Source organism: Canis lupus, chromosome 5 (genome assembly GCF_003254725.2).
Source record: "Canis lupus dingo isolate Sandy chromosome 5, ASM325472v2, whole genome shotgun sequence".
Taxonomy (NCBI): domain Eukaryota; kingdom Metazoa; phylum Chordata; class Mammalia; order Carnivora; family Canidae; genus Canis; species Canis lupus.
The window spans coordinates 78,473,572-78,495,991 of NC_064247.1; the positions used below are offsets into that span (position 1 = coordinate 78,473,572).

Consider the following 22,420-nt stretch of genomic DNA (forward strand, 5'->3'; position numbering starts at 1 on the left):
CTCACTAGCTCATTCCCTGAAGATAAAGCTGTGCCACTCTTGTAATAGATTCCATTAACACCCAGTTACAATCCCATTGTGTTTCCCTGGGTGATGTGGGGACTGCTCCTAAGAGTTAGGTTAACTAGGCTGACAGCCCCCCTCCTAGCTTAACCCCAGGCATTACAATATTGATCCCTATCAAGACATGGCACCGACGTTTTTTACACAATTTCTGTAGACGTGCAAACAGTTGTGCAAGTTCTCCACAGGCATGCTGGATGAAGGTTGACTACAGGCCACAGTCTGAGGCTTCCTCAAGCTGCTTCTCTCTGAACTACTTCAAAAGGGCCCGAGTCTCAAAATCAATTTCTATTTTAGTTCTGTCACTAGCATACATTGTAGGCCTAAGTGAATGAGGTTGTATGAATACCAAGAGAGAAAGTACTGTGGTTTTCTGCTTTAAAGACTTCTCTAAACTTTAACTTAAATTCTAGGAGAGATGTCACAGTCTAGGAAACATTATTTAAAGAATCAATTACTGGTCACTTTAAGGCCACTATGACATCACAGTAGTTAATTGAAAATACATACACTTCAGAGACAAGCCTTGGTTTAAACAGTGCCTGGAACTTTTGGGTTATACTGGCAACATAAAGTCAAACAACTTGAAGGGTTACTACCTGTAGTGGTTTTTATAATAATGACAATATGAATTGGAAACAATCTAGGTCTCTTATATCACGGCATGGTCAAGTAAACAATGGTATAGCTTCCTCTACTGGATACTAGAGACATTAAGAATGATAGCTGTGAACCAATGTAGAAAGTTACTGAGAACGCTTATCAGAAGAAAAAATAAGATAAAATGTGCATTACACCATGATATAGCTATGGAAAAAAACAGGTACTTGAAAAGACTAGAAGAAAATGATTGTTGTATTTAGGTAATGGAATCATGGACCATTTTCCCATTTTCTAAGGTTGTCAGGTAGTTACATTATTCTTAATATTATAATTAAATAGTTCAGCATTTAAATTCAACTGTCCATGAAAACGTTGATATTTGGATCCATACTGTGCAAAACATCAGGTGGTATTTTTTTTTTTTTTTAACTTTGCTGGTTAAAGCAATTTTCTCATTTTGGCAGCTGTATCATACAAAAATATGTGTTAAAACTCAACGAATCTTCCACAGGCAACATGCTGGGCTCCTGGCACTTGGAGGGGGGATAGAAATGTGGCAAGGAACCACAGAAGTGCATATGCTACAGATTTCATACTCTATAAAGCTAGGCAGATGGAACAGTGATGGTGGGATGGTGGGTCAAACCCCTACCACAACCTGATAGTATGTGAGCTGTACATTCCTTGCCACACAACTTTCTATAAGGAGTGAAAAAGCCTTGCTTGTTAGGGGTTATGGCTGTCCTACCCAACTTGCTGATGAGGCACAGAAAGGACTGGCATGTCCTCCTTATAGGGTACGAAAAATTCAAAGTTGGCTTTCTAGGCCAAAAGCCACCATTTCCTGTTGAACTGTGATGGGTTGGCCACCACAACTGACAAAGACAAATACTAAGAGAGGCAGACCTGATTCATGACTATTTTATTCTCTATACATGAGGCAAAATAATTTTATCCCCAAAGGAAACACAGCTGTCGAGGCATGGCTTCCTTGGGGAGGGGGTGGGGGGGTGGGGGGAAGGATCATTTATGCATAGAGACATCAACTTCCAGATTACTCATGCTTTTAACATATTTGGAAAGTATTTAGCCTCTAAAAATAATTATTTAAAAAGGTACCCTCTTGTCATACTTAATTAGAGGAAGTTGGGAGAAGAGGAGCACCTACCTGAAATCATGCAGGTTTTGCTTGCAATTTTCAAAAAATAGTCTTAAGTTCTAGGCACACAAAATAATTAAAACAAGCCGAATAAAGTTTCATGTATGAAGTGACTTACTTTAAAAAAGAGGTAAGAATAGTATAAACTTAGGGAGCTTATAGAATGGCCAAGAATGGTTGAAAACACAGCCTCTATAATGTCACCTGATAGAACCAGTCTTCCAATTCCAATCCTCACTAATGAATTAAAATCTGAGTCACTGAAATTTTGACCAAAGAAGGCTTGAAAGATGTACTCACGATACAACAGACCACCAGTGGACTTAATGACCCATTTGTCATCTGGTGATGTGGTCTGTACAACTCTGAAGCCAGGTAAGGCATGGAGTTGCTGAGTCATGAAAAAGAAAGTTTAAGAAAAATAGGAAATAAAGTAGAAGTTTTTGCTTCCTCCAACTATCAGCCAAGACATCAACTTGTCCTCCCAAAAAACTACAGTACTTGGAAGTAGTTTTTATATTTCACAAACAAAATTCATCTCATCACTCAACACACCAATGAGGCTATTGGCCTGGCAGATCTGTGCCAAAGGCCACCTCCCTTTGCCCGGGGACCTCCCCCTCAGGGAGCTCCTGGGCACGCACTGAGCTGTTCATGTTGCTGGGAGTTTTCTTCTGCATTTCTTCTCCTCATGGTGGGGTGGCATTTGGATCCTCCACCTTGTGGGGGTCCCAAGGTGAGCCCACCGAGGGCCTTGGCTGCTGCCAGACATTTACTCCTTGTGGAGAAGCCAAAGGCAGCCGCCACCTCCACGTCTCAACCGTCAAAACCTTAGCTAAAGTACCACTGACAGCCCCTCCATCTAAACTTCCATCTCCCAAACCAGCAACATAATGGAGGAGCCAATTAAATGATTATTAATTCATGCTACTTTCCGTAAGCCAGAGGTTCTCATCGCCTTGCGTTCGGTAAACCAGCTTGCCACCTGCCCCAGAAATTTACAGCAATCTTTCATCTATCTCCATTGACTAGGAGAAAAAAAATTCACACACCTCCCTATCAGTGTTTGAGTTGGGATAACTACCTCAGCACACTGGACTCAGAAGCTTCCCTAGATCTGAAAATGGTCATTTCAGCTCATAATTACAATGAAATGAAAGGTACAGTGTGATCTTTCCATAGGTCTTCTCCTTCAGCTTCTCAGGAGCCTCATACTTCCTCCAGACAACAAAAACGCAATCTTACAACAGGGTAATCTGTGCTTCTGGACTTTGTGATCTTTATACTGTCACTGAAAGTGGAGGCGCTCTTGGCATTTGCTGGCAGTTCCTTCCCCAGAGGACAGGCTAGGATTTCATACTCGCATCTCCTATGGAACTACTGCACTTAATAAGTGGCCAGCGATCTGGCTAAACTCTCTTCCTCCCCTAATACAGGCAACAACAGTTCCTCTAAAGGATTTGCTTTGCTGCCAACTTGGTCTTTAAACATGCATGGTCTCATTCTGCCTCCAAGCACTTAAAGATGGTTCAAAGAGGAATCAGAGGTGCACACTGGTTACACGCACCCAGGGGGGTGGTCTCCATGCTGTGGCTAAAACAAAGCTGGGGCTCCTTTTCTTTCCCTGCCCCAGAGGTGTGGGATGTCTCAAACTCCAGCCCAGTGGGGTTACGAAAGAACGTTCTGTTCAGACACAGTCTAATTCTCTGTTAAGTGCAAGTTATGCTACTTGTATACATCCCTAGAAAGCGTTTTAGAGAAGTGCAACCACCTACTCAAGAAGTGTAAGAATATGCCTCAATGTGTAGAGTAAGACACACTGTTATCATCAACTTATCAGACATGTCTTTCTGTTTCTATAAAGGGCTTCAAAGAAAATTTGAGTAATACTACAGATGGGTGTAACTCATACTCAGGGAACAGCTAATTATTTTTCTCTTCCAAGTCAGATGTGAACTCGACAGGCCAGCACTTTGGAAATGCAGAAGACCTTACATATTGCTGTTGCTGCTATTATTATTACTTTGCTTTTTATTTGAAAATAATTATAGATTCACAGGAGATTGCAACAGTACAAAGATACTGTGTCCCCTTCCCTCCTATTACTTGTAGCCAGTATCAGGGAACGATTTCTAGGCCTTGAATCATTCCTCATTGTGACCAGTCTTTCTGACCAAACCTCTCTCCCTTCCAGTCCTGCTGTAGGAGATGATATCTGCCCAACTCAGGACTTGTGCCTCTTCTCTCTAGGCACGACAACCTTTCAGGAGAGCTCAGTACCTACTGCACCCAGCAGGGGCTTAGGACCTGCCATTCAGTTAGAGGAGACATAGTTCTCAAAAACCTCAAAGCATGTCCTAAGATCATAGCCCCAAGGTTCTCAGACTCAAGTGTGTGTCAGAAATCCCTGGGAGGCCTTGTTAAAACACAGATAGCAGGCCACACCCCCCAAAATACATCTGATTCAGAGAATTTGCATTTTGAGTGAGTTCCTGAGTGATGCTGATGGCTCATGGACCATATTTTGAAAACCACCATCAGAGTCAATGCTTTCTGTAATTGGTGGGGACCAGAGTTAAATGAGGGGACCCAGCAGGTGGTGGACCCGCTAGTCTTGTTCTTTCCATCTGTCCTGGAGAATTTCAGTGAAAAGGGGGCAGACACTTGTGGGCTCTTTCCACTTTGCCAGTGCTTGCTTGCCTGGTCTTGGCACCAGCGGGCCTCATCAACCCAGGGTCCCCCTGGGAAGGACGCAGAGATCCTCCATAGCCCCTGTGCATTGAAGTCAGCAATCTGGGAAAGGAAGATCACACTGGGCTGGGGGGCGGGGGGAGCTCTGCTTTCCCAGTAAGCAGCCTCAGGTGGGATGGTGGCCCCATGCAGACAAGTGGCTGCTGCTCTTGCTCTGCATCTTTGGGGAAAAAATAGTGCTAAGCCCTACATCAGAGGCATCAATCTGTTACACTAATTCCTTATTGAAATATGCATAAGGCTGCTTAACTGTACTGATTTGAGCTCCCCCAGGGCCATCCCGCAATTCGATTTCAAGATACCTTGCCCCCGTGTATCAAGTTTGAGAAGGAGCCACCCTTACAAAACAGAGCCACCGGCGACCACCTTTTAGACCAATATTGGCTGTCACTTTATTTAATAACTTCTAGACACTGGGCTGTCACCATGAGCCTGGCTTATGTGCCAGCCCTGATCCCTCACTTTGAGGTATTAACCAGCCGGCCCACTTCTGGCCTCTTGTCAGTTTCCCCCAAAGTCTGCCGGCTCCCTCTGGCACAGCCTCCTGAGCTGTGCCCAGGTGCCATCTGTGGTCACGGCTTCCTTGAAGATGGATGGCCATGGTCAGGGGGCAAGGTAGGAGCTGCGCTATCACTCTGCCCCCTGGCCTAATTACAGGATTGTGAAGACCAGGGATTTGGAGAAAACCAGAGTGGAAAGGACCTCCGAGACCCTTGAAATGACAGAGGAAACAGTTCAGAGGTTTAAGATGTAGGGCAAAACAAAGAGGCACTGTGGGTCATTCAGAGACCAGGCCAAAGTTAATTAACAGACGTTCATCCAGTCCCCATCAAATCAAATATTAATTAGGTTAGTTAGGGTCTCTGAGCCCCAACACAGCATAGATTCCCAGAGACTGGACTGTAACAATACTCTTCCAGTTTTTTCTCCATTCCAAACCTATCTTCCTAAAAGATTAAATTTTTAGAATAGAAGTGAACTTGTGAAAATCAACAATAAAATCCAGGCCCAGCCTTGGTGGCAGGTCCCAAGAGCTCTGAACTGAACTTCTCAGCACCGTTTCATCCCCCGTGATCTGCCCAGGGTTGTTTTTTGTTTTGTTTGTCTGTTTTGGGGATTTGTTTTGTTTTGTTCTTGCTAGTTTAGGTTTGGCAGGGCAGTGTGAGAATCTAAGACACCACTCAAGCCCCTGTGAGGGTGGAAAATAAGTACTAAGACCACTAGAAAGGCCTGGTCTTGGTCCTCTCACAGTAGAGAGAGGGGGAACCGCGTACGCATTTATATCAATGCTTCTCTCAGTACCCAGAGTCCCATGTAGGATTTGCGCATAGCATTCCAAAGGGCTGAGATGAATGATCTGTGCAAAGGGGTGGGGATGTGGCTCTTGTGTACCTTTAGGGACTTCTTGAGAGCTGATGTTACCCTCATGTTTTCTTGTGACAGGAGTTCCCTTTATACAAAGACATCAGCCCCCCTCTTGCTAGGTAACGAATCGCAGAGGTTTGCAGTGCTCACCACACCTTGGTTCCCAACCTGGAGGTGTCACCTTGAGCATTTTACTTGACTACACTGAGCTCTCAGTTTCCTCATCCACAGTAGGATGGCAGTGTTCACTCACAGGGTTTCTGTGTAAGGCTGGCAAGAGATCGGACATACAAAGCCTACCACAGAGTCTAGCGCACAGTGAGAGCTCAAACACTGCTTGCTGTGGTTTCCTTTTTAGAAAGAGCTCTGGAACATAATATGGGCCCATGAGGGGCTTCGTTGTTAAAGAAGCACAGATACCCAAAATTTGCCTTTTCTATATACTAACATGGAGCAATCCTACTAACCCACAGGTTTGATGTCTAACAGAAAGTAGAATGTCCTGGACTTGAAAATGTCTATGGTCACGTTATTTAACCAAACTGACTGTTAATCAAACAACGGTATCAAGTCCTTGCTAAGTGCTGGAAATTATAGAAATGAATGAATGCCACATGGGGAAGAGATGAAGAGACAGAGCGCGGAAGATTTTTAGGGCAGTGAAAATATATATAATGATGGATATATGTCAGTATACTTTTGTTCAAACCCACAGGATGTACAACAGTAAGAGTGAATCCTAAGACAAACTGTGGAGTTGGAGTGATTTCTGACGTGTCAATGGTTCATCACTGGTTTAAAAAAAGTGCATTCTGGTGAGTGATGTTGATTGTCAGGGGGAGCTATGTATGCGTGGGGGCAGAGGGTGATAGAAAATCTCTGTGCCTCCCTGTCAGTTTTGCTGTAAACTTAAAACTGCTCTCTAAAAAAGAAAGTCTTATGAAGCAAACCCACACACACACACAAGTGAATGAATACCACAAAACTCAGATCATAAAGAACTCACAATCCTGTCTGAAAACGAGAGAAACAGGATTTTCAAGTCGTCTTCTCCAATTTTCATATAATAAGAGCAAGCTACCATGTTATGTGTTCTTTAGCTTTATGAGGTGGGGAGTATGTCCCGGACCCACAAGGCAAATTGTGATTTGATCACAAATCTGGCCCCCAGGTGTTCACCATCTATGTGTCATACTTCTCTAGTCTACAAAACAGAATGTTGGGCCAGGAAGAATGTGAAAGTCTAATGAAATGTTCAGATATCCTCTGAGAAAGGCACTATGGTGGTTTTTTTTTTTTTTTTAAATCAAATACTAAGGATTCTAATAACAGAAGTGCTTCCCCCATCAGCACAAAAGCTAAAACTGAAACAGAGCAAGATTCACATGGGCCCCCTTGCAAAAGTAATATGTAAATCTATAAGGTATTTTCTACAGTGATGAAAAATGATTGGTCCTTAATCTCCATTTCTACTGCCCTTTATACCTTGGATGAGTGTTCTCATCATACTGTACCACGGTTATGTGATTACATATGATGTCCCAAAAAGGGAGTTCCTTACTTTTTTGCATATCCTGTATCTGCCTTAGATTACCTCTGCTAATTTTGTTACTGCATGCAAAAATATTTGCTCAATTGATGTGGTCCCTCTCCCTCTCTTAGAATTTACAATATAAATTCTCAAAGCCAAGACCTCTGAATTACTGGAATTCAGGCAAGTCCAGAGATACACCACACCCTGTATCTATTTTTGCTTCCCAACATAAAAATAGTTCGAATGGTTTGTTTCCAATCGTGAGGCAGATTTCTGCCTGCAGTGACTTTAAGCAGCCAAGTTATACTGAAAGCGGCCTGGAAAAAAAAAAAGAAAGAAAGAAAAAAAGAGAGTGGGGAATGGAGGTGGAGAAAGGGAACAGAGGACTCTGGAAAAGCCCACATAGCTGCACAATTCCCATCCGTGTGTGAAACGTAAAACCAAAAACGGTTTCCGTTGGCAGGAATGTGAACCACAAAGGAGCCATGTGAGCCAGGCTCCCAGCATTCCCTCACACACACCCTACTGCAAAGACAAATTTACTTTTGGGTGAGGTAGAAAAATAGAACCAAATGCCAGAAGGACAGAGATTTAGGCTGAAATGATTTCTAGAGAGGTATGGTGCTGGTGGTGAACAGCCTGGTTTCTAGCCAAAAACAGAGCTGGGATGGGTGGTTACTCAAAGGCACCCACATGAATCTCCAGGGGCTCCTCCTCTGATGTCCTCATCACACGGGGCTCTGACAACACAGGGTGATGCACTCCAGTCACACAGGACCAGGTGAGAGCATGTAGAGCTCTGCTACCCCACCAAGGAAGGCGGCCTGGCGTGGTTCGACCCTCATGGAAAAAAGCCGAAGGGGCCTACGTGAACTCAGTGCAGACTCCTGGCCCACGCCATCGCAACTGGTGGGAGACTAGGGAAATCCTGGCAAGTTACCAGCATTCCAACTTTAGAAATTAATATTCTCCAAGATTCTCCTGTGCAACTCTTCCTCCCCCAATTCTATCTTTAAGGAGTTCCAGAACTGCAAGAACCTATTTAGTACAAACCTGCCATTTTACAGATTTTGAAACTATGGACCAGAGACCTGAGGTCATGTGGCTCATCTCTGCGGCAGAACCAGGCCTTCAGCCTGGGGCTCCTGGCTCCTAACTGGCCAGAGCTACTCCAAACCCGTAACACTTCCTCTCAGCATATACTTTCTTTTATCTTAATCGACTCAATTAAAAAAAAAAAAAAAAAAGGTACTTCTTTCCAGCCCCTTTCCATTCTCTGTCACAGATTATACTTGAGGCACTAAGTTCTCCATACAGTGGCATCCCTATTTATACAAAGCTGTAAACAACAGGGAGAATAGGAGGACGGCTGGTAATAGATTTCCACCAGGATGTGCCTGACCCGCTTTTTTTCAACCTCAGTAATTAGAAAGGCAGTGGGTTTGTAGGAATTATTCATATGCAGCAAGAGCTGTACACTATACATTTATGTTAAACATGTCAAACCCGATTGAAATCATGCCTGCCAGCACCATATTCCATAAACACACTTCTCCCTCACAGTCGCCCAGACCTTGCCGGCCTGCTAATACCTCCTTTAATAGCAATCTTCCATGGATTCAAATCAGGGACGCTCCACTGCACTAATTGCTCTGTGTTAGGTGAGCATCATGGATTTTAAAAAAATTAATAAAATAAAGTCCCTTCAGGCCATTCCCCTAGAAAAACAACACTCGAACTACAATTATAACTCAAAATCTTCCAAAAATAGAGACATGGACATCAGTTAGAGATTTCTGGAGCATTATCATGTTGGCATTTTCAGTTGGGCTGTGGCCCTTTGTTTTTTAAAGCACTAACACCCCCTGGTCATCTTGTCTCAAATTAGCTTAACTAGATCCAGTTTAGTGCTCTGTGGCTGGAAACCATGGCGGCTACAGGATTTAAATAACCATCTTGCTATGATTCTTTGCCAAGAGTTCAATTTTTTCCCCTAATTATTGGTGATAAAGCATCACATTAATTGTATATCACTTAATTTATAGCAATTAATGGTTGATTGGATAATCACTGCATTAATTATTGTTCAGTTGCCGACACTGGGGGCTCTTCAATCTAGAACACACACTTTTAAATCCACACACTGCTAAAAGAGAACGAGGGATCATTTTCATGTTTCAAAAGAGAAAACCACAAAGTTGGACGGTGGAAATTGCTGTGCATTAGGAAAGAGACTTAGCTTCAAAGAACCTTCCTGCACCCTCCGTTGGCCCACAAGAGTGCTTTACACTCACTGTGCGTGGATGCAATCTCTGAAGGGCTTATCAAAGGCCGCCATTTGTACATGTGCCACCACTGGCCATCGTGGAACCCTCAAGAACTCTCATCATGGACCCCAGGGTGTGGTGGTGGGTGTCACCTCTCCATGTTTTACAGATGAGATGCCCGAGGCTCCAGAGACCAAGGCCATTAGCTGAGTGGTCCACTTCACCACTGAGCAAGATGTGGACTTACTACCAAGTATATTCATGGTGGACGATCCAACTCATTCTTGCACAAGCAAGTCGTTGTCATGTTACTGTTGCTGCTGTACAACTTTAGAGAATGCTACTCTCCAAAATGGAGATGAAAGCAAGATCAAATGATCATGCTGAAAAATCCCATTCTTGGAGAGATGGGACAGTATACCTGTAGGAACTCAGGCTCTGTCCTAAGCAGCACGGCCAGTCTGCAAATCTGAACCCGTGTGTGTGCCTCTGGCGCCCTGCACAGGCTTAGCTCTCCCGGGCTCAGTTTACCGCTCTGCACAGTGGTAGGGGGCTGAGGAAGGGGTGCGGGGGATGGTTACTCACAGCATTTATCTCACAGAGTGAGAGGCGGGAACGTGTGTAAAGCAGAGCTTCCCAACTCTCTTTCATGTCACGGTGTACGCAGAAAATGAGGGCAAGTTAGTGTGGGCAGATGAAAATCCAACTGGTCCCTGCTTCAGCAGCCCCCAGCCCCATCTGGCCAACTCAAGGGCCCTAGAGATCAGTACCTGTGCACCTGTGAGGACTCCTGGCATGCCCGCTGGGAAGCAGGTGTGATGCACTGGAACGGTGCCTGGTACACAGGTAAAGCTTAATATGGCCTTAACAATAACTGGGAAATTAGAGTATCTGGGGTGCATCCTTTCAGGGGTAGTTTTGTTCCTTTTGATTATCTACAGCTGCACTTTCAGGGTGTAAAGAGCTGCATTTCAATGCATTGCAATGAAATAAAATCTACTGCCTCAGTGGTACTAGCTACACTTCAAGGGCTTACCAGCCGCCGTGGCTAGGGCTACCGTACTGTACTGTGTAGAGGCAGAACCTTTTTATCAGCCCAGGGAGTTCCAAGGGGCAGCACTGGCCTATAGAACACGGTTCTGATGGTTAGGTCTGTTCCTGAAATCCCCACGGAGTGCTACGCTCCCTGAAGGCAGGGCCTGTCATCATGGAACTTGTGATCGGTGGAACTCTGCCCGGTGCCCTGCTCATGGTTGGGATCCAGCCACGGGCCGTGGAATCGATGCTGCTGTGATTCAAACCACTATCTTGCCTTGCTGCCACTTGAGGTCAAAGACCTGACATCTAAATAAAGAAGCCCAAAGAGGATGACCAACGGACACCAAAAAGGAAATCAGGAGTCCCATTCCAATATAAAAATAAATGACTAAAAATTTTTAGCAAAGATTATCCATTCCTGTACAAACCCCAAACTACGTAATCAATAGCCGAGAAAATGTCAATTATCCAGGCTCATTTGAAATATTATTAATCTGCACCGTGAGCGGCCACTAATCAACAGTACAAATTGTGAAATCACTATTTATTTATTTGCTAGGAGGAAGCACTCCCCATCACATTTAATCAGATAGGAACAGTTCAATTTAGGGCATAAATGGAACAAACGCAGATATTTCTTTTTTATAAAATAGTAAGGATCCCAAAGAAAGCTGCGAAGAGGTTGCTGCCACCTGTATCGATTCCAAGATCAAATCGGCTCAAGTACCTTAATAAAGCCTGTCATTACACACTCAGACAACATAGACAAAATTATGCTTCGGGTCAAAAGAGGATCATTCGCAGGAGTCAGGAAAGAATTGTCCCTTCTCACTTTATTACTACGTGACTGGTAAGGGGCACCTCTGAGTTATTCATCCATGGTTTCTCTCTCTGTCTCATCTCTATCTTCTGGAGATACAGTACAGACTGTTGTTTGAATGAATGAATGAATGAATGAATGAATGAACGAACGAACGAACGAGAAAGTGGGGCTTTATTAAAGAGCTCATATTTATGGTGCTCCTGATGGCCTGGCATGTCCACTAGCTCTGTAAGGACACACTCCCACTGAATTCTCAACATTCTGAATGTGATTTAAATGAACCACCCTCAACCGAGCGAGCTTACCCTCAACTGAGCGAGCTTGCCCTCAACTAGTCTTAGAATTAGGGGAGCACGTGTGAGATGCCCGGTACGAGCCTGGCGCACAGTGGGTATTTTGCAAATGGCAGTTACATGTTGTCATTTACTCAGTGTCTGTAGCACACAGAATGCAGGCAATGCACACCACATACTATCAGCGTGATCCTACTAAGTTCTTATATGCTGCTCCTCCCCTCAGCTTCTCGAAACTCCTAGAAACCACACCTGCCAGGCAACAGTTTCACATTCATAGGAAAGGACCCAAACAGAAACCCCCACTACTTTTCCTCATCTAACTAAATTATTAAAATAACAACAAAAACCATCCTAACATAGAGCTTCCTATATGCCAGGCATTGTTCTAAGATTCCCATATTCATATAATCCTCACGGCGATCCTCTGAAAGTAGGTACTATTTTTAATCCCCCATCTCATATGAGAAACAGAGGCACAGAAAGGTTAAGGTCACATAACTAATAAGTGGCAGAGCCAGGATTAGAAACCAGGGACCCACACTGTGAAAACAAAGGACAGATGGCCTGGAAGGTTACTCGGCCTTCCAACAGCGAGTGTGAAATCCTTTTGCCCAGATCCTCTCTATCTGCAAAGTGTGTGTCCATTTCGCTTTGACAGAACAGGAAAAACCCAGTGTGACAAGCAACACAGTGCGATCCTCCCCTGTGATCAAGACCTCTGAGGACAGACATCTGTGTCCTGCTCCCAGCCTGCCCTGGCAACCCCTCCTAGGGTGCTCGGCCCTGTCCTTCAGCATCTCTCAAGCGCAGGCCTCTGGCCACCACAGTTCAAAAAAGGACAGTTAAGTCCACCTAGCATGCCAGTCGCTCACTCAGCGGCCGTGACACCCTGTTTCTCTGTCCCAGGAAACACTGAACAGGCGCATCACCTACTCCGCCCCATCCCTCCTGAAATTTGGAAGCTGTTAAGCTGCCTCTCGAATTTCTCCTTTACAGACTGAACAGCCCCAATTTCTTCAGCCTCTTTTCAGAGGCAATATTTCTCAGCCTTCAGTGATTTTCATTGCTCTCCCCTGGCCTCTCTCCAAGATTCTGTATCTTGTTTAAATAGAGAAGGCCAACACTGACATGATTTAAGAACAGTCGTGCCTGGAAAAGTAACAAAGGCCCAACCAATACAGACTCTAGAAGGTAAATATTTTCTTGAAAAAACACAAAGTATCACAATATTAATAATGGAAGGCAGTAAGAATTAGGTTGACCAAATAAAATAATTTCCTTTGCTTGTCATACCATTTCCTCTAAGAACTGTGGTGGTTTCTGGGAGACTTACCTGTCCTGAGAACTCTTCTCAGAAACAACTTGGCTCCTCCAAAACAACAACAACAACAACAACAACAACAACAACAACAACACACCTCTAAGCTTTTCTTCTCAGTCTCGGCTCTTCTTTCCTCCAATACAGCAATCCTATCATCACAAGAGATAGCTGTTCCCCCTCTCACAATACTAAGTTTTCCAGAAATAGCACTTCCCTTCCTGACATCAACTTCTTCTGGTTTTGGTACCATGTCGTTCTGCCTGGCTTCACTGCCTGCCCCGCTCTGGGTGCGTTTCAGGTGTGGGCGCTCACCACGGGGGCAAGGTGGGACACGCAGTGTGCAGAACATAGCCTGCTCTGCAATGCTGACTCCTTGGAGATTCATGGGTGACCTCCCAGTCAAGGTGCACAGGGCAAACCCCGCCACTGGGCTTGGGGGCAGTAGGGCTAGGTAACTGGACCTTCAATGGAGGAAGAATTCCATCAAGGGTGAAGCAGCTCCAGAGAGAAGCTGCAGAAAGCAGTGTGACCTCAGAAACACAGAAGCCCCTGGCATAGAGCCAGACACCTGGATGCTCTAATAAACAAGCTGGCTTTGGGGCCATTTAAGAAAAGCTTTAAAAATTCTTTCATATAACGTAAGAGAAGGAGAATGAAGCTGGCCACTCAAAAAAGCAAAACCCAGACCCTTCTCCCAGTACACAGAACAGTTTTTCTGGGTAGGTTAAGGATGCATCTACTCCCTGACCTGTCAGCCTCACTCTTCCAGGGAAGAGAGGTCAGGGGTTCAAGGGCAGCACGCACACGCTACCTGTCCACTTGCTCTGGTCCTTCTCGCCTCCACTCTCCTGGTCTTTAGCAAGCTCCTCTGGATCAGCAGCCGCTTCACTGGGCCCTTCAACATCTTCAATGGCTTCTTCTGAAATAGAAGAAAAACAAAATGTCAAGGATTAAAACTGATCAGAAGATGAAAGACTCTTGCCTCCTACTCCAAAAAATTACCAACCACAATACACAGATGCCAATGATGGTCCTTCCTCTCTCCTCGAGGCCCCCGAAAGGCTGCCTGCACCACGGGGGTGCCGAGGTCTTTCCCTTCCCCATTCACTGGTAGGAGACGGACTCGCTCTAGACGTGTGGATGTTAGGTATTTCCAGATGGATTCTGAATGCCTCATTTGAACTTTTAATATCGTAAAGCCAATCCTGTTGAAGAAATCGCTCCCATCTAAATTCCTGAAGTTGCATGCAAGTCTTTTATAGTTGAAAATGCAAAAAGGGAGCCACATGTTGGGTCTTGCCTAGCTCTGACCCCAGTGCGTCCTGGATGTGAACAAGGCTAGATCCTACCATGGACCCTGCAGAGGCCACGAAGTATGTGTGCACGTGCCAGACCACGGCGGGAGGTGGTTGTTGGTTTTTTGTTTGCTTGCTTTTTAACAATTACTCACAGTCTCAAGGATCATAGACTATCAGTGATAGGATTTCATTAATGTGAAGAGTTCTAGAAAACAAACAACATCTGTACAAACAACATCTGTAGGCATGCCAGGCGTCAGTGGCAAGAAGCTAGATTTATAGAGAAAGGGAAACAAATTTCTAAGAGCATCACATATTTTTCTTTTGAAGCCAGTCCATTCTTTACCCAACACTGGTTTAAAACTAGCCATGGAAATTCTCTCCAGCTCAATACAGAATGCTTTGGGTGAAGACAGAAGAATGGTCATTTCCAACATGGTCATTTTGTTACTCCTGACATAAAACACCTGCACAAGTAGGAAGGAAAAGGCTATAAGATACCCTATAGATATTGATGGAAAGGGAGCAAGAGATTTCTCTCCTGTTCTCCTGGCTCTCTGGATCATTATCCAAAACATTTATTAAGAATGGGTTAAATGAGTGAATTTAACAAATTCAGGCAAACTGAGGTGGGCTGATGACGAAATTATTAGCAGACTCTGAAGAGCACACTGTCCTGGATGTAGGGACACGAGAACAGGCTGCTTGCATTGACTACATGGGGCTGGTGCCAGACCAGATGCACAGGAACCGAGTATTGGGACTTGGGGCTCAGACCGGTGTCACTCTAGGTCTCTGGAGCTGTTATCCTACTTTTTCAATGTTTCAGGGTATTACCCTCCCCAAACCTGCAGAAAATAGCTTCTAAATTTCATCGTGCAAAGGAAGTAAGAGGAGTTCAGTGTAAAATGACCTCAGAGGGTATATAAAACACCTGAAGAAGAAAGTATCTACTTCAAGTCAGATTTTCCTAATTCTTCCCGGAAAAACAATGGAAGTCCAAGGACTGGAAAACTGAATTCGGGGGTCAGGGAACATTCTCTCTTCATTCCCACCAATCCAGGATTTATGAGGCAGTCCTGGGGAACATAGGCAAAATAACAGAGTGCTTATTTTCATCCCCAATTAAGAGGCCTCCCCATCTAATCTCTGCATCTCCCTTTTGTCTTACGACATAGTGAAGTTAACGTCAGGTCTCCCCATACCCCCCTTTAGTTCAGAAAAAAATCATGGCAACCATGGTGTGAAGTCAATCTGATATACAGTGCCATATTAACACTATACGCCACTGAGTAGAGAAAAAAATTTATATACAAGTGTTAGTAGAGAATAACCACCAAACTACACAGTATGACGTATGCATAGTCTTAATTATGTTGAACCAGGATGTTCAATGCATATTTTTACACTTTTGATAGAACCGTTCAATGCTATAATTATAAAATCCTTTCCTGAATGGTGATACCAGAATTCAGTCAATCAGTATTAAATTGGGTCTGCCCAAAGGAGCGAGGGCTCTTAAAATACACTCCTTCGCCCCAGTACATGCTGTGACACAAACTATCTGTAGTAGTGTAGATATTAATCAAATTTGATTATGCAGAGATGGCCGAGTGGCCCCTCCTCTCCACCTCTCTCTCTCACACTCGCTCACACACACACACACACACACACACACACACACACACAATCACCTTAGATGCAAACAGTGTGACACCTATGAAACAGACAACACCCTGATGTGGAGAACAGCATTTGAGGTGCTGCTCTGCAGAGGCGGGAAGGAAGGAGTGGGCCCGCAGGGAGACCACCTCCAAGGTCAGCACATCGTGTGGGCCACAGCCATCGGAGCTCGGAATTGGGAACTCACGGTCACTCTCACTGGCCCCAGTTCTCCGGGCCCTTCCAAATAGGTCTTATTCAGAAGACACAGGGTGTGAAGAATAAGCACGTCATCGCTACAACAAGCAAGGAAACCGCACAGGGCTTTGTGAATATTCCTGAGCCCTCGTTCTATCAGCCTCCTGGGTTCTTGGCTTTCTTCCCTCCCTGCCCTGCTACAAGCAGAAAAGTGAAGGCAGCTGAGTTCTACTGAGTGGACGGGGGACAGATGTGAATTCAGAAACTCACTTTCTCTTCCCGCTCCTTTTCTTTAGAAATCAAACCTCTTCTTTTCTTTCAGTGCCTAGGTTTCATATTATCATTTATCACTCATTCACCAAAAGGCTGTTCTATGCTTGGTGGAAGAAGAAATGCTCAGGAAACTCCCGGACAGCTTCCCTCACAAGGGGCTCCGCGTCCTCACCCCCACCTAAGCACCCGGTCCCGCAGCCGAGCAGGGTGCACTTCCACCTACGACCTACAGGTGTCGCCCTCTGCATGGCGAGGCCCGGAAGGGCAGCTCGCTGAACCCAGCAGACAGCGTCTGGGCGGCCCAACCTGAGCATGTGGAAATAATATACGTCTTCAAGTGAACTGTCTGGTCCCGGGGAAATAAAATAGGACATTCATAAGCAGTTACACCATCTGTCTTTATACCATCATCATCAACAGCAAGAGGAAAAATTGCTCTTTAAAATGGATGAAAGCCCAGGCTGACAGTAACCAGAAAACTGTGAGCTCTGAATACCAATAAAGGTAGAGAAATGATGAAAAAACAGAGATACAAACTATGCATTTGTCTGGACAGCTCAGACCTGTAATGTGTTGTGGGCGGTGTTTTGTTGGTCCCCAAGCCTAGAGAAACCCCACTCACTGAGACCCAGGCCTCTGGCACCCAAGAAAGGGCCTGGTCTTGCAGCAACGGGAACCATGTGGGGACCCGGGAAGCAACGGCCTCAGCCCTCTGCACCCCTGGGGCTGCTAATCCAGTCCTCATTCCCGTTCGGAAGGTGTATCTGACACCCACATGCTGATGGAGCAAGCAGGCAGGAGGGCAGTTTCTCACAGATTGCATCTTCCACCCCGGAAGTCAGTGGCAACCGGCTGGGGTCATTACGAAAGTTGGGTTTGTTTGGGTTTTTTTTTCCCCCCTAAATAGTATCGGCAACTGACAGACGGTAGGAAAAGACTTGATGGACTGACGATCCAGTGTTATCTGGAAAATCCTGTCTTTCCCTCAGTGGATGAAGTTGCTTCCCTTTAGTAAGACACACGGCAGCCAATGTGCTACTTTTAAGGCTGAAACAGACAAATCAAAACCACTTTTCCCCAAGAGTTTAGTCATATTCCAGAACCAAGCTTAACTCCTCGCCAGGAACGTCCTCTCAAGGGCGCAGCCAAGCCCTGGGCGAAGAGGTCAGGTCTGCTCCCGATGCCCTGCCTGGTCCTGGCAGGAGGCAGCAGGCCCAGCACAACCCGGGCGGCACGTCTGCTTCTCAGAAGACTCCAGAGAGGGTGCCGCTGCGAACCCTAGAGCAGAAGGCTGCTGTGATGGGTACCCCCCCCCCAGGGGCCTCAGGCAAGGGCACCCCTCCTATTTGAATGTATTTTTACGGTAAAGGGCTGAGGAAACAGAAGCAAATCTTGAATAACTGGGAGGTCTTCCTGCTACCCCTCTGCCTTCAGCCTCTCCATAAAACAGTGGCTGAAGGTCTTTAAAAAAAAAATCTATTTCCATCAATGCCTCCTTTTTACAACCGCTTCTCCCAGACAGCACTTACTAGCACTCGGGCCAAACCCAGGCTGCTCGCTCCTGTCTCCTGGCGGAGCGCAGAGCCCGCAGGTGTGAGAATTTCAGCAGAGAAATATATTCTAAAAGGGAAGCGTTCTGGGGCACCTCACGCTTTTGACGTGATGATGCCACAGCTACAGAAAATTTGCCTTCAGTCAGGGTGGTTTCGCTAACCACCGAGGCCAATGATTCTCTTCACATACCTTATACGGCTAACGCTGGCGAGGGCGACCGTGTGATTCCCCAACGTGTGGTGACATCTGCTCCAGGAGGAGGGGTCCCTGCCACCTGGCAGCCCCGTGCTGATTTGCAAAAATTTTATGAACCACCTGGACACTGATGAACGAAAGGAGGACTGGGCCGAGGCAAGAGCGGAGGTGGCCTCACCGTAAAGGCTGCCTGGCTACCACGGCACGCATGCCCCCAGCGTGTTACCCAAGGAAACGCGGCAGCTGCCGAGAACACAATACGCTCCCAAGGCACCGGGGCCAAGGGCCACGTCCACTGGGTGTCCTTCACAAATCGCTTTCCGACTTGGCGGAAGGGGAGTCGGTCAATGGCGAGGACTAGTCCCTCTGTTCCTAACTCTTCACAGGGCAATGTAGATCAACTCAAACCTTCCCCCCAAACCCCACAAAAGCCCCGGAGTACCTTGGTGTGATAGAAATTTAGAAATTCTCCTAAGAATCGCCAGGGCTCTCAGGCGATCGCGTTACTTAAATAATACAACAATCCGGGATCCCTGAAGAATGAAATTGTTCTTTCCTTTTTCTTTGGGGTGAGCCATATTTGAGGGTGAGGGTGAAATAAAGTGCGTTCGCCTGTCGGCAGGCTCAAGAGCTGAGAAACATTAGCTGTCATGAACCACAATCAAATCAGGTTTGAAATATTTAGCAGTGGCTTGGAAAATGCGGTGGTGCAGCTCTGACAGGCGAGATGTGCACAGACACCCACTTTCCATTATAATGGAAATATCAGGCCTGTTCTGAATATGTATAACCCAGAAAAATGTATTGATTTTTCATTCGGCATTAAAAAAAATGAAATAGCCTGCAGCTGTCAAAAGCCTTTTGTTAAAAGCTCATCTTTCCTGGAACGAGGTTTACCAGAAACAAGTTTTAATTGTATATAGGACCTCTTCTCTGAAAAACAAAATAACCAATCTGCCTACTTTGAAGATAGGGTTAAAGCTTTTCCTTTCTCCATTTTCAACCTAATTAACCAACGACAACCACAGAAGCTTGTGAGAAAGGCCTGCAACATTAGGACCGGCAGGAGGACCATGGAACGTGGCAGCCACATACGCTGGCGTCTCTGCATGTGTAGCGGGTGGGACTCCATGACTGTGTCTGGTCCCCTGCTGCTGTAAGTCCTACGCAGTTGCTGGACTCGGTGGCTACAGATTCAGCGTAGGACACTGTGGTCCATCTGTTGCCCTTCTGAGATGTTGGTTGGCACAACTGAAAAGGGTAGAGCGCTCCAATGTGCCCAGTCCTCTCGGCCTTTTGTTACCCGTAGGAAACCTCTACTGGCTATACATCCCCTACAGAATATGCGTGCTTCCTTTTGCGAATAAAGTCAAATCAGATCCCACCATACAGAAGATACTCCCAAGGCCTAGACCGCTACTTCTAATAAGATCCAGTGCGCCAGAATTCTACTGCAACAGAAACTCATAATAGGATACGATCGACGGCGCTGACGGACAGCCAGCCCTGCTGTTCCCGGCTCTTCACCCCTACTCTTGTCTTCCCTCTCCAAGCCGGGGAGGAAGAGATAAATGGCAGCAACGCTTGGGATGAACGATGCTGTTCTCCCTCCGTGACATTTTGGCAAGTATGATCTCACCACATGGTGACACGGGTCCTACCGCCGGGGGGCTCTCCCAACTGTCCAGTGACGCTCAGATCCAGGACCCAAGAATCCATTCTGCTACATTCCCAAGCACATTTCCGGGGACATTTAACTCAGGGTTTTCTCCCGGCGGTTTCTTTCCAGCCCTGGCCATGTGGCTGGACACTACGCGAGGCATAGCATCGAGCGATTAGGTTTTCTGGTCAACAATGAGGCAGTCCCAGAAATTTTCCCGTAAGTTACCGTGGTTTTGCTTACCACAAGTGTGTATCGTTCTCTTAACACGCCTTATATACTCAGCATCTTGGCGAACGTGACTGCATGTTTTCATGCCGACACACGGAATGGGAACCGTAGAGTCTCCCCTGAAGTGCCTTGTGTGTAATCACCTGGATAGTATTTTTAATTGTAAGCTGAATTGGTCCATTCTATTTTCTACATCCTAACAGGGTATATAAATTGAGGGGAAATGCAACATCACAAAGCAAAGGGTCCAGGAATCCAAACCGACACTGGCAAGTGGAACATTGTAAAATGCAACTGCCACAGTCTAGGCAGGAAACCTTAAAGGGGCGAAGGATGAGGCTGGGTAAAGGTGTGGGGAGCGGGGGGGTGGGTGGGTAAAGCAGGCAAGGACTCCAAGACTTCAAGCCTGGGGCATTCATTTATCCAGCAGAAGTATAATATTCCCCCCCGCCTTCTCAGGGTAAGACATTTCTTTTCCAGCAGACATCAGGGCTCCAGAGCAGCAGCAGAGCCCAAGGCATCTGGTGAGAAGCCCACTCCCCACAGAGACGACAGGCAGGCAGGCCCTGCACACTCCTGCTTGCCCCGGCCTCCCTCAAGTCCCTCTCTTGCACAAGATCGAAGCGCCGGAGCACGGGAAAAGCAGAGGGAGGCCTCCCCTCCGGGCGGCCCCTGTCTGTGGCCCTGTCGATTTTCTTCCCACCCTGAGCCCCGTGCCAGGCTGAGCCGTCCAGCCAAGGACCCTCCTCTGCCAGCCGGGGAGAGCAGCTGGGGCTGGCCTGGGGCTGCTGTGGGCGGTTTTCCCACCCTGGTCACTTTTTAAGAAATAATGTGGCCACAGTGCTAACCAGTTGTTTTAAACAAAACTGCCTCGTAGAAGACGATGGTTCTACACGTGGATTTCAGTCCTCCAAGAGAAAGGGGACGTGAGCAGGAGAGGAACTGGGGGCCGCGCTTCGCCGGAGACACACGCCCCTCGGCCAGGGATGAGCTCGGTGCACCGTGCACGCGGATCCTCAAAGGTGAATGGTTTACTGCAAGAATTCTTCTGACCACTAGGTGTTCGTTTACCCAGTACACCCGGGGCCACAGAGCCTGGAGTTTCTGGACAGAGCGCGCAAGGTGGTGGAGGCCCGGCAGCCTTCGAGGGGCCTGCGGGAAAAGCTCTGCAGGAAAAGCCGGCGCCGAAGGACCCTGGCCTCCCTGCTGCCTCCCCTGGCCTTGTTCTCGTCCCCCGCCCTGGCGACCCTGCCTCTTGGCACCAGGCTGAAAGAATCAACACGCTGAAGGCAACTCCGGGTATTATTAAAATGAATAATTGGAGAATAGAGACCATTTATGCTTTTGTATATTTGAAGATCGTGCCACTGTTTATAGAAACAAGAAAAATGGGGATCGTGTGGCGGGAGGGAGCCTGGGAAGGCCGGGCGTGCTGCAGCCTGTGTGCGCGGCCCCCGCTGGGTAAAGCAAGGTCGCCCGACGACGCAGGCCTGGCGGAGTCTCCCTCGGCTGCTGACCTGAGCTGGCCCCGGCCGGTGCCGGTGCATGGGCCGGAGACAGCGCTTCCCAGCTCCCGAGCGCTACGGCCTCTTCAGGCCTCCCGGAGCAAACGTGCCCCCTTCTGACGCAGCGCAGAAGGCCCACGCCACGTGGAAAGTACTGCCGTTGTGTGGCGAGGGACAGGTCCTGCCACCGGCCCTCTCCTGGGCAGGGCCACTTGGTCAGTGGGAACGGTCTGTCAAAACCGCGGTAAAATTAAGGGGGTGGGTGGGGGTCACGGGAGGAGAGAAAGGGAGGAACCGCCTCGAGCCAGGATTGCAACAAGTTCCATTTATCTGTGTTCTTAGCAGAAGCACCTGGGTTGCCTCCTGCAGAAATGCAGAAAGGATAAAAGCCAATGTGCGGTGACAAAGCACACAGGACTAAATATGTCTACGGACTCGCCTGGTGGCTATTCACGGGAAGAGTTCTCGCTCGCTCGCTCTCTAGCTCTCTCTCTCTCTCTGTCTCTTTTAAATAACTGAAAGATGCGAGTTCCAGTTTGTAAAACACAAACCCACCCCTGAAATGGCTTCGGAATCCACCGCCGAACAAGAAGCCCGGCTCTGTCCCGAACTCCGAAGGAAAGG

At 46.8% G+C, this 22,420-nt stretch overlaps 1 protein-coding gene across 24 annotated transcripts in view; it reads right to left on the reverse strand.

The window, feature by feature from the left end:
* The window catches only part of ZFHX3 (zinc finger homeobox 3), a 525,132-nt gene that overhangs the window by 31,838 nt on the left and 470,874 nt on the right, over nucleotides 1-22,420 (reverse strand). For all 24 annotated transcript variants that reach the window (XR_007410986.1, XM_049110732.1, XM_049110739.1 and 21 more), the window contains one exon: nucleotides 14,032-14,139. Coding sequence is in view for 23 of the 24 variants with exons in the window: in XM_049110732.1 (XP_048966689.1) it covers nucleotides 14,032-14,139 (108 nt within the window). In the remaining variant the exon portion in view is untranslated. The remainder of the gene's footprint in view (nucleotides 1-14,031; nucleotides 14,140-22,420) is intronic.